General features: G+C 44.8%; 1 protein-coding gene across 2 annotated transcripts in view; it reads right to left on the bottom strand.

Moving 5' to 3' along the window:
- SLC46A3 (solute carrier family 46 member 3) overlaps nt 1-12,701 on the bottom strand; it is a 307,576-nt gene that overhangs the window by 283,304 nt on the left and 11,571 nt on the right. Inside the window, exon 2 of one of the 2 annotated variants that reach the window (XM_069640757.1) lies at nt 3,199-3,472. The exons of the other annotated variant lie outside the window; for it this stretch is intronic. Coding sequence (XP_069496858.1) covers nt 3,199-3,390 — 192 coding nt within the window. The 5' untranslated portion in view covers nt 3,391-3,472. The remainder of the gene's footprint in view (nt 1-3,198; nt 3,473-12,701) is intronic. 2 annotated transcript variants of the gene reach the window in all.

Here is a 12,701-nt window from a genome sequence, read left to right as displayed (position 1 = left end):
GGACAATGGTATATATTCTTAGAAACTGAAAGGAACTGTTAACATTCTCTTGTAGAAGCTCTTTCATCCTGCTCTAAAGCAGATCTGCTTTCACAGCCATATTGCTGACCGCCATCTGAATTTCAAGGTTATGTTGCCGGGCTGCAGACATCAGCAATGAAGCCTGATACTTGGAACTGTTGAGTCCGGATAGATGCTAAGGTGCTTTCATTTGTCCGGCTACTGAGAACCAGGAGGTGGAAGCCATAACTGGTGAGAGGGTACAAGCTACTCCTGTATATAGCATTGTCCGGAGCACAGCAGGTTGCTACATCGTGCTCCACAAAGACTGGGGCCCTGCTAAAAGTAGTTGATGGACATAAGAGTCCCCCTGGGGAAAGCAACACATGGTTTATTGGGTGCTTAAATGTGTTTGGATGTGACCCACTTAAGGGTTCTTCCCTGGGGGAAGGAATGGGACTGGAGATGCTTCGGGCCAACGAAGCTCGAATCTCTCAACTTGGTGTGTGCCTTTGGTAGGAGCAAAATCCCCAGGGTTGAGTTTGGTAAAGCTCACTGACATCTCTGCTGGGAAGGTTCTGGTTCTAGTGTTTGCTATTATTTCTGTGGGTTGGACTTCTGAGTCAGGCCTGGATGTATCCTATTTCTGACACCATTTGTGAAAGGCTTAATAGAATAAAGGATGGACTCTGAGGATAAAGTTAAAGAAAGCTTTATTGTGAGTCTTTGTAAGTTGGCAGGGTTGGCACTGGTCTCCATCAAATGGTCCCAGGGATGAAGGGTGAATCTCACTTTTGGTTTTAAAAACTGAAATGGTTGTGACTCCTCTATCTAGTATGTGTGGATTTACCATATTTCTTTGTCTCTGACACTTGAAGAGTTGATGTCATGTATGCAGCATGCAATAGGCATAGTAAATGTCTCTGAGTCATGAAAGAGGGATTACAGTATGTGGCATGGGATGTTTTGGCCCTGGGGGTGGGATGTGATGCAGAAGCTAAGGAGCCAAGATGGCACCAAGTTGGCAGGGAATGATGATTAAGGTCTTGAGTTCCTTCCTGAAGCGCTGGAATGTTGGCATAGTCTGGAATGCCATTGGGATTGTGTTCACGGCATAGCAAGAGAAAATCTGTTGCCTTTTCTTTTAATTGCTTGACAAGTTGGTAGGCAGCCTCGAAAAAGTAGCTAATCAAATATTTTCTCCCCAAATTCCTGAGGAGTATGGGACTGTATCCAGAATGCAATAGCCTTATCAAATGTCTATTTCTCTGATGTTTGCAGAGCTTATAATGCTGGTTTTCAGCATATAAGGGGCTGTTTCAATGCTTTTTTCTCAGCTGCTTTAAGAGGTTGGGACTCATGAATCCAGCAAGAAAAGATTTTATCACATGTCTCTTTTGTGTAGGTTTTAAGAGTATGAAACTCCTAGCCTGCAATGGGTTAAGCACATTTGTTTTTCTCAACTTGTTCTGATCACTTGGACTCTGCATCCCAGCATGAAGCATTTCTCTCTGAAATAGCTTTCTTAGTTGGCTCTCGGGACTTGCTCTCAGAATCCCACCATGCAGGGTTCCCATCTTAAAAATACTTTTTCAAACTTCTATTTTCCAAAAGGTTGTTTGGGCCTCCTTCTCCCAGGCCAGATGTGAAGCCTTTCTCTTCTGCTTTCTCAGTCCACTTTTGGGCATTTTACTCAGAATCCCAGCCTGCAGCTTTCTTCTCTCGATTCACTTTCCCAAACACCTCTTTTCTCTCAAGGTGTTTAAGGCCCAATGTGCAGCTTTACACCTTGGTACAGCTTTTCTCTTTTTTGAATTCTGGACTGGAATTATGCTATGCCTTTTTCCCTTGCCCTTTCTCAGATCCACAATAATCTCACCCTAGATTCAGGTTTACGTTCAAAGGCTTCCCCCTCTCATGCATTTTGACCATTTGTCAGATTTCCATTTGTTTTTCCACTTTGTCATATGGCTTTGCAGATCAGAGTCTTCTTGGAATACTTTGGCCGGCTACAGTCGTCGTGTCTTTGCGACCTATCCAGATCCCGTCTGCCACTGGTGATGCTCAGTCTTCTCTCTCTTCATTAGGGGTTCTTTCCATGTCCTCAGCACTCACCAACTCTGTGTCAGATCTAAAGTCGAGTGTCTGGTCTCAGCCTCGCCCTCTGGCTGGTAGTCAGATGGCATCCTTTGGGGTTTCGCCTTCCCTCCCCGATTCGGAACCTCTCACTGTCACTGCACCGTGCACAGTCCTGTCTTTGTATTTCCATACCCTTGTTGTTTCAGTCACCGTGCCCCCACCCTGGTCACAAAGTCCTGAGAAGACATACTTATACTTTGATGTTTGATCTGACAGATTATGGTCGCTGCATTACAGGCTAACAGCCATCATGTGGAGAACCCGATTACCTGAAAGGATTATTGTCCTAAAGGCCACACTGCCATATTTTTACCCATGCCATGTGATTGATGGTTTAATGTAAAAAATCAAAGTCAATATATACGAATTAAGAGAATAAAATCGATTTATTAGTTGAGCTAGTTCTATTTGTGAGTGGCTATACCTGTTGATGGAAAATATGAAAAACTGAGAATTCCCTGCTAAGCAAATGGGAACAAATGTCAATTAATGCATAATGTTAAAATGGTTATGTAAGGATCCAGCGACACGGCTCATGGGGGGGGCATGGGAGCAGACGTTGTCAAGGCAGATAGGAAAATGAAGAGGATAAAACATAACATTTAATTACAACAAGACTACATGAAAAATGTTGGTCAAATTACAATATCACAGAGCATGTGGTGAGTAGTGCTCTGAATACAAGGAAACAGAATGAACACAAGATTAGAAATGTCTAATTGAGACAGCAGGGAGGAGCACATTCTGATAAAGTAATTCTACTATTGCCAGTAACCTCTTTGAGAACAGTTAATGAACTTTAAGGAAGGCATGAGGGTGCAGTTTAAAAGTAGAACATGTTTTTGTAATGGAGAGGAAGGTATTTTCTTTTTTTTCTTGGTTTATTCTTAAATGTAAGAAATGTTATACCCTCATGTGGGTGAACACAAATAAAATAGTTTTGTAAAAGAAAAGGATCTGTTTCAAAATACTGCCATCCTGAAAGGCAAATGATAGTCCCATCATTTAGATGTGTACAAAAAATGTGCATGTGCCATGTGCCATACAAGCAGGTCTTACCTTCTGATGTATGTAGACTGGGTTGGAGGTGTTGGCCTCACATTGAGAAATATTGAGATTATCTATGAAGCTGGAGTTGGTGATGTCTTCCCATAGCCGCCGATAGATGTACTGCTGAAGCAGCGGGAAGGTCAAGAAACTGGCAAAGCAGTAAAGGATAACCACCGGCTCTACAAGCAGGAACTTCTTCATTATTCCTGCTATTACGCCAACATTGGCTTTTATTTTTTAATGGGACTTCACACAACATTTACAGTAGTTCACAGTGATCCATCTGAAAAAAGGAAGGGGTGTTTGGTTAGTCATCACAAAAGTGCATTCTTAAGGTTGCTCGCCACCCATCTTGTTATTCCTGCATAGGGAGCAGATCACACAAAAGCATAGCAAGGAGGTCTAGTTTGGGGTGTTTGGTAACCACTATAGTTTTTAGGGTCCTTGAATTGAAATAATCCTTCCAGTGGCAGTCAATTAGCCTTTGGTAGGTCACTTTACCCATCTAACGTCACTGACCAGCGACAGATCAGTATCTTCCCAATACATGTTGATTGGTATTTGGGTAAAACTGTCTATTAGATCCAAATACTGCATGAACAAATGTCAGAGCGTGACCACAGAGAGGTTTAAAGAAGACCTTGATCGTAACTAAAGCTTACGGTGTCCAGACAGAGCATCTGTATCTTGCTGGGAGGTGGCGAGATGCTATACAATTTGAGAGACCAGGTCAGTGAGTTAAGCACTCACCTCAGACATGGGGCCCGCATGCATTGAGAGATGACTCCGCCCTTCATCATTTGCAGGTCGGTAAATTGAGTGCTACTCAGTTGACTCATAATAAGAGCTATTAATACAGCATTCATAAGGGCGAGGGAACCAGCATGAAGTGCTAAATAAAATCCTTACATTATTATTGTTAAATAGTGTGAACAAGGTTTGGCTCAGTAAACACAGGCAGATGCTGCAAAAAGTACTTGACAACATGCAGTGCTCAAGTAAAACACATATCCTAAGCCAAGCAGAACTTAAAGAGAACTGTGGCTTCAGTTATAAAAACCAGGTAGCTCTTTTTCTTTTTACATTTCAACACATTTTATTTTGGTGATAGCAAAAGAAGCACAGACAAGGTGACAAACATTACATACCTGTAATCGTCTTTCTGATGCTTGTAGCTGCTTGGATTCACATTCTTTGGATAGGCCAACATCTAGTGGTAGGTGCAGAGTATCGCATGACTTGTTTTCGCAGATCGTAAAAGAGGGACGTTGACAGGGCATGTTTGTAATACTATCCCTAGTGTGGCGTGTACTGTACCCATGATCCTTCACGCGTTGAGGGACTCTGTTTTATTTATGACATGTGGGAGCATGAAATATATGCATGGGCACAGGAAGGTAAAGAAAGGTGTACATCGTCTATGTGCCTTCAATGCCAAGAGATGAGGAAGGGTGGGTGTATGTGAATCTAAGCAGATACAAGCATCAGAAAGACGATTAACGGTATGTAATATTTGTATTCTGAGGCTTGTGGATCTGCTGCTTTGCATAGACTAGCAAGCAGTACCTGGAGAAGGTGGTGGGTTTGTAATAAGGTACAGCGTCAAAAGGATGTTTTAACACCCCCAGGCCCACCTGTGAATCATTTCTTGTATGAGCATATAATCAGTAATGCTGTGTGAAGGTATGAATTGAACTCTAAGTAGCTACTTTGCAAATAGAATCTAAAGGTACAATTGCAATGAAAGCTAGAGTAGCCCTGGTACCTCGAGTCAAGTGTGCTCTAGGCATGAATGGTAATGTTTTCTTGGATAAAGAATAGCACACCTGGATGCATTTGACAATCCATTTCGAAATAGCACATTTAGAGACAGGGTCCCCTTCTCTGCCTGCGGCTAAGGAAACAAAGAAGGGATCTGTTTTCCTTAGTGGCTTTGTTTTGTCAAGGTAGTTCATTACTGCCCTCCAGACGTCTAATGTATGGAGGGTCTTTTCTGACTAATTGTTTGGGTTTTGGAAGAAAGCTGGAAGCTCTATGGATTGATTGACATGGAACTTTGAAATACATTTAGGAAAGAAACATTGATGTGTAGATAACACTACATTGTCCTTGTGAATGATAACAAACGGATCTTGAACTGAGAGAGCTTGCAGTTCACTGACCCTCCTTATTGAGGTGATGGCGACAAGAAAAACAGTCTTATAAGTGAGATATTTAACACTGGTTTTATGTATAGGTTCAAAAGGGGGGCCCCATGAGTTTGGTAAGGACAACATTCAAGTCCCATCCAGAAGTTGGATTTGAAATTGGGGGTTATAGGGCCTCATTACGAGTCCGGCGGTAACCGTGGCGGTAAAACCGCCTGGTTACTGCCGGACTCGTATTACCATTCCGCCTCCGTGACTCCCGAAAATACCAGGGCATTACGACCCTGGTGTCCTGGGAATCCCGGAGGCGGAATAGTGTAAATCCCCATTCCCATTGAGTCCCATAGGACTCAATGGGAATGGGGAAGTGGAAACACCGGCACCATCTCGTGATGGTCCTGGTGTTTCCACGTCCGCCTGCAGGCGGGAGGTGTTCAACCCGCCAGGTCAGACCTGGCGGGAAGATCACCTCCCGCATGCAGGACTCGGGATCGGGCGGTCCGGAATTAACAGTGGCGGCGGGTTTACCGCCACTGTTAAATCCGGACCGCCCAACCTGTAATGAGGCCCATAGTCTTTTAATCGCTTCCATGAAGGCTTTAACCACTGTAACGTTCCACCACAATATCTTACTCTGAGAAAGTTGCTACAATTTGCCAGAAAAAAAAGGGAGATTACGATTGCCGCAACCAATGATTACACAGCCTCTATCGGTTCCGTACACCAGTTGTCTAGCTTAATCCTGCGCAAGAACTTCAAATCAGAACCTCTGACAATCCCATGTCTGGTTATACCTTGAAGATAAGCCATCACCTTATTTCTAAGGTCCTCTCTGGGTTCCGATCTTGAAGGTGGCATGACGTTGGTGATAATAAGATTTATGGGGATCAAATGCTAGTTCTCTAAGAAACTTATCACCAATATATGGCATTTCAGATTTACTAAGACAAGCAGTCCCATAGGGGTCGATTTTATTTTTAATACTGTGACTAATGGCTGCAGAGAATAGAAGTGTGCCCAGGTCTGCACCTACTACAGACGGTCCTCCATAGGCATGTCCAACAATCAGTGTACCAATAGGCGGTGGTATATGTATGGGACAGCATAGCATCTTGTTTTCAAGTACTGACAGCATCAAAATATGTATAACGTTAGGCTCAATTTGGCCAGTTGTATCCTCGACCACTGCACAGTCAGAAAACTGCAGGGAGGTTTGGCAGCCAACCTTAACCATGTCAGCCGACCCGGATATATCTGTCCAACAGGAGTTATCCATCATAATAGGGCGTACTAAAGTAGCAACTTGATCTAGCATGCCTAACCATAGGCCAAAGTCACAATAGTTTCTACATAAAAAAAGATCTGTAGCGATGCGTTCCTTCGCTAACTGCCATTGAGCAGAAAAAAACTCCAATTCAGCAGGATGGTCCACATTTAATCCCAGACTTTCCGACGGTGGAGAACTTCTTATCCCACCATTCTCAGGACAAATTTGGGGCAACATAGCTAACACCGAGGATAGCAATTCAGTACTAGCGGTCAGGACAATGGGATAGCACAGCCACCTTTTGACTAGAGTCTTCCAAATCATCATCATCCTGCTTAGTAGCCTCCTCAGATGTGACTCCTCCAGTATCATCCTCCAGGAAGCTTAGTTCAGTTTTAAGGAGACGCCTTCTCCTACAAGTGCTACAAGCTCTCACCTCGGTTAATCAAGTTCTATGGGGAGTCACCATTTCACACATTGTACCCTGTCTAGTTAGGACCATATCAGAAGCTAAATTTGAGAAGGGTATACATTACAAGCCCCACCATAAGTAATACGGGCCTCTACAAGAAACAAAACCTCATGTGATAGTAATTACGGGCTATAAAGAAAAGGAATCATGTTATCGGCAAGCCGACACATTAGGAGACAAGCACCACACTCCCCAACCACAATACAACACCTCTCAATACAGAAAGGCAACAAGAAAGCGTGATTTAACAGGTACCTTGTAGGGGAGCAGCCGGCAGCTCACCAGTCCTTCCAGCTGCCCAACTCCACACAGCCCTACTGCAATAGAACAACTCAGTAGAGGATAGAGAACCTTCCAAGACGAAAGGCTCAGCGTGCAGCACTCTGCACACACAGTGCTTCGATGTTACGGTCCAGCACATCACAGTTGAGGAAAGGACCTGGCATCTACGTCTGTGTCAAGCCGCACCGCCAGAGACGGCAACTTAAGACACAACAGCTCATTCTAGAGCTGAGCGGAGACCATCACGCAGATAACGAGAAGCTATCGGCTATTTACGACATCATCGAAAACTGGATGATTGCACACTGGATGTGTCTTAATAGCTCCAAAACGGAACTCATGACCTTCGGAAGCGCTAAAGCCTTAAACAATCTTGGTTCGGATTACTCCACATTCACCATAAAAGATTCTACCATTAAGGTATCTAATAAGGTTAAAACACTAGGTATTTACTTACAATCCTCCTTAGGTGCAGAAGCCCAAACCGCTTATTTAAAGCGAAACTGTCAATACTACCAAAGGCTTCTATGTCAGATAAGACCTTTTCTTAATACCAAGAACAGCACCACGATAGGGAGAGCCACCATACTATCCCGCTTAGATTATGGGAACGCGCTAATGCTCGGCGCCAGCAACAACTGCCTGAAACAATGTCAGATTATCCAGAATAATGCTGTTAGGTCCATCACTAATAAATCCAAACGTGAACACATCACCAAGGACAGAAAAGATCTTCATTGGTTGGCTGTAAAGGAACGGATCAAGTTTAAATCACTGATCCTAACCCACCGATGCCTATATGGCACGGCACCTGCATACCTTAAGAATAAATTCAGCTGGTACGAGCCGAGCCGTAGCTTGAGATCTGCAAAACAAGGATTGATCAATCCCAGCCCTCCAGGTAAAGCCACTGGTCTCGGCCGAGCCTTTCCGAACCTGGCGACTTTCCACTGGAACAAACTGCCTTGCAGCCTCAGATTGGAAAACAACCTCCAACGCTTTAGGAAACAATTGAAGACCTTTCTCTTCATATAATTAGACAACCTCCACACCGCTTCTAGTTGCCATCGTTCTGCTTCCTCCCTCTCTATGCTCTCTATGTGTTGTCCCGTTCTTCTTCGTCCTTGTGTCCTTGTCGCGCCCTGATGCTTGCGAGCTTCGGCGCGTTACAAATAAATAAATAAATAAATAAATAAATAAATAACAGTCTGTCATATTCTTGCTTTAAAAAAAAAATACAAAATGCAGGGAAATGCCAAATAATGTATTTGTCAGGCAGGGAAACATATTGATGCCACCTGCACAGCATTTAAACATCGCTCTGCTGCATGGGACGCCAGGATTCTTATTGTTCCACTCACAGTACCCACAATTTATTTGACACTGAGCTGCTATTTCTATTCACTATTCCTTTCATCTGAAGATGCACTTCTTCCAAAAGGTTTCTAAGTGTGTGACGAACAAACCGAGGAATAGAACAATCAGGAGAGGACGAAAACTAATAACAAAGCAAGACATATTGCAAAAGAGGAGTAGATTATCACACACGGGACGGATGGGCAATTGCCCAGTAATTGATGCAATTCAATGTGAGGTAGATGCTCGGTCCAAGATTTTCAAGAGAAATGGAAAATTAGTAATAAGGTGGTAGTTGGAACAATAATACAGGTCCTGGGCACTCACAATCTTACATCTGCTGACATATAAAACATTCCTTTCAGTGCCCGACCATAGACTCAGTTAGTTATTTTCCGATGTGAAATCAAGTATGTGCACAACCTGCCAAGTGGTTTTATGGTAGTATTCGGGCGTTGTGGTCTATCTAATATAACAGTGCAATAAACCGCACCCTCATCAGCAAACAAGAGGCCAGATTTCACTTCCTTAATATTTCACATTGCAAGTAAAGCACCATGAATATAGGTATTCTGGATGTGGGTTACAGTAGATTGAGCCACTCGGGTTTGAGTAGGCATGGATGTTGTACTGCCTAGAAAGATGAACAGGCCTTTGTAATCTGCAATATTGTTAGCATAGAACTGAGGTTGGAGAGAATGTCTATAAGTACAGAGTGCACTTTCTTTTTACATTATTTAATTGATTTGAGAAAGTTTTATAATTCGTTGCATTAACCCTGATTGGGTGCTGTCAGCTTACCCCACTGCTCTTCATCAACTAGAGAAACTCCTCCACTAGGGATATTTTCTGTTAGTTTAATTCTACTGATAATCAAATAAAAGATGCAAAGAGAGAATCCTGTCCTTGAAGAGAGCACCCTGTGCTTCAAGGGAGCATCCTGTGCTTGAAGGGTGCATTCTGTTCTTATCTTCCGAGCCACACAATGGGCTCACTTTTCTACTTTCACAGAAGGCTCTGACCCGGGCCATGGCCATATCCAGGTGCAACTTTGACTGGGGCAGGGCTCAGCACCTGCTTAGTCCCTCCCACCCAAGCCATCCAATAGGAACACTAGTCATGGCCTGATGCTGATTCCTCACAGTAAGTGGCCCTAAAATGACAATTTCCTATGCACAATTGCCTATACATATAAAGGGAAGTGGGAGGAAACTCTACAAATGTATTCACCAGGAGAGGTGGCTAAATTGATTGCTTTAAAATCTGGAGATCTAGGTAATAACTCCAGGTTTAGCACTTCATAAAAACGTGTCTGATTCTAGATACATGACTTTAGATCTTTGTACCTCAGAACTCAAAATATGTCAGAGAAATGTACATTGTATTATCCCACTTATACATCCCTAGAACATCCTGGTTTATGAAATCTGCTTGTAACTCAATGCCACACTATTCTGTTTGCAGCACTTAATGTTTGTGAGGCCACTACCACAACAAATGTCCTCGGTTGTTTGTAAAGCCCCTCTTACTCTATGGAGTATCAAAGGGTCCAAGAGTTGTAGAATATAACCACCAAAAATATATTAAATGGCTGTTTCAGCCCAGGGCATGTGGACCACCAGCCTGGGCTCACAGGGCCTTAATTGGCTCACAGGACCACAGGAGGCTGAGAGACCTGTAATTGAATGGCTGAATACAGGCTACTAGGCCCAGCAGCTACTTTGGGAGGCTGGTGGGGGCCCAGGGCATGGCTCAAAGCCAGTGGCCGCTTTGTAGGTGTGACCATAACTTTTGGGAAAGGGCAGTGGTCACTTTGGGTGGATTGGTAGCAAATGGGACATAGCGATGCGTCAGGCACAGTGACTACTGATCATGGCCCTTGTCACTACAGATGGCTTGGGGAGGGCATGGGGCATTGCCAAATACCATGGCCAGTGCCCACTAGGGATAGGTTTGAGGGGCCTGAGGCATGACTGAAGGTCCAACTAGGGGAAAGTGACCAATGGCCACCGTCACAAGCCATGGTCAGTGCCCACTTCAAGTATCCTCCCAGATGAGGGCATGGTCAAACAGAACATCAACTAAAGCCACAGGCTATAGACAGTGTCTATGACTTGCTTTGCGGCCAGGGCATAGCAAAGACAAAGTGGCCACATGCAATGGGTTACTTGATGGGCCTGGGCTTGGCAAATCAAAGTGGCCACTGGCCATGGTCAGCCCCCCTACAGGCGGTTTGTGTGGGCCTGGTCATAGCCAAAGGTTAGGCCTTGGGCAAAGAGACTACTGGCCACTAAACATGGGCTTTGGGAGCCTAGGGCAGGTCTTCTACCTCAGGGGGGGGGGGGGGGGGGGACTGTCCATGGCCAGTTCCCTCTGCAGGTGGCATGGGGCCAGTGCACACGTTGGATAAAATCGGACAACCTAGGGTATTAACACTGGCCATGACCACTACAGGTAGGTGGCAGCCCAGGGCAAGGCTGACATCTGTGCCTGGGGAAAGTAACCACTGGGCAGTGCTGCATGGCCCCTAATAGCATATAATACCATTTGGGCACTGGCACTTGAGCAGGCTTTGCCCAGAGCCAACAATGGCTTGATTGGGAGTTCCCAATGTATGGCCCAAGGCCATGCCATGGGCAAACCTCCCACTGGGTAAGATAGCAAGCTATGCCGAATAGTGACAGCCCGTAGGAAGCAGTCTTGCTGAACAGCCCATGTTCATACAGGATGGCCTCACACGCGTCTATTGAATTAGCTGAAAAATAATTCTCTTTAATTCGAGCAATCTTCTCCTTCTCAAATGGGCATCTGCCTTTGGAAATTCTCCAACGTTCAGGTCACTTAGAGGAATCACTAATGCTGGAACATGGATGAGCACCAGGGAGCACGTTCCTCCCCAATCCTTGGGCAATTTCATGTATGCTCTGGATCCACAAGCACAATATCGATCCATTAGGATCGCTGTCCCTGCTCCCATTCAGGAGACACCACCTGTAGTCTTGCAAGCTACATTATCTCCCACATGCTTCTTTCCTTCTCTTTGAAAGCACAGTGTCGCATTTGTCAATGGGATCACGAACATTGGACCCGATTCGTCTTCGACCCATGTTAGTAGTTTGGCATGCTTAGCCCACGACTTCAAACATTCATCATTTTCTTTCTGTACTTCTGATACATATTCTGGCTTCAATAGATGAGCTGCACAGGACATCAACCCTGCTCTCATCCCTTCTTGGATTTCACTTGCCCATAGACTAGTAGCCGAATTGTTCCCAGCATTCAGGCATCCAATCTATCTCTGTTTTATCAGGACATTCCATTCTCTTCATTTCTTCTATGACCACTTCATCCTGTCCTGCCCTAAAATAGGATGCGTGAGCATCTTGCTGTCATGATGCCTACCCCCGGGCATCAGGACCAAGCCCATCAGCTGCAGGAGCAGGCATACGGACACTTATTAAAACACCAACAGCCCCGGCTGGGGGCTGTTTGGGTTCAGTCCTGGCCCCTTAGGCGCCAGGCTCATCATAGAAATCAGTCCTGGCGCCATAGGCGCCAGGCTCATAGACTTTACTTAGCTGATGCAGACCATGCTGCTAGTGAATCCAAGCCAACGTGAGGCCTGGATGGGACTATTTTATTACAGGGACTATTTTTTACTCGGGCGTGGTTCTAGGGAACTTCTTACCTGGAACTACTTTGGAGGCTATTTAAACCATGCCCGAACAACAGCACACGTGTCGCGTTATTCTGCATCCAGCAGCGTAACGCTCACCGTGCCTGCAGTCTGCATCCAGTCTTCTGCCACGCCCGCCTCGAATCTGGAGCTCCTAAAACAAAGAGGAAAGAAAAGGACAAGGTTAGAAAACAAACTATTTTCAAATTCCTCACCTGATTCCGGATCCATCTCGCCTCCGGCGTTGGAAAGAACATCATTTCTGTATGCGTCGCATCTCCAGCTGCAGTGCCGCACCATACTCACCAGTCC

The sequence above is a fragment of the Ambystoma mexicanum genome, chromosome 7q (genome assembly GCF_040938575.1).
Source record: "Ambystoma mexicanum isolate Mex_15411 chromosome 7q, UKY_AmexF1_1, whole genome shotgun sequence".
NCBI classification, from domain to species: Eukaryota; Metazoa; Chordata; class Amphibia; order Caudata; family Ambystomatidae; genus Ambystoma; species Ambystoma mexicanum.
The sequence above is the reverse complement of the archived record's forward strand: the minus strand, read 5'-3'. Positions and strand labels throughout refer to the sequence as shown.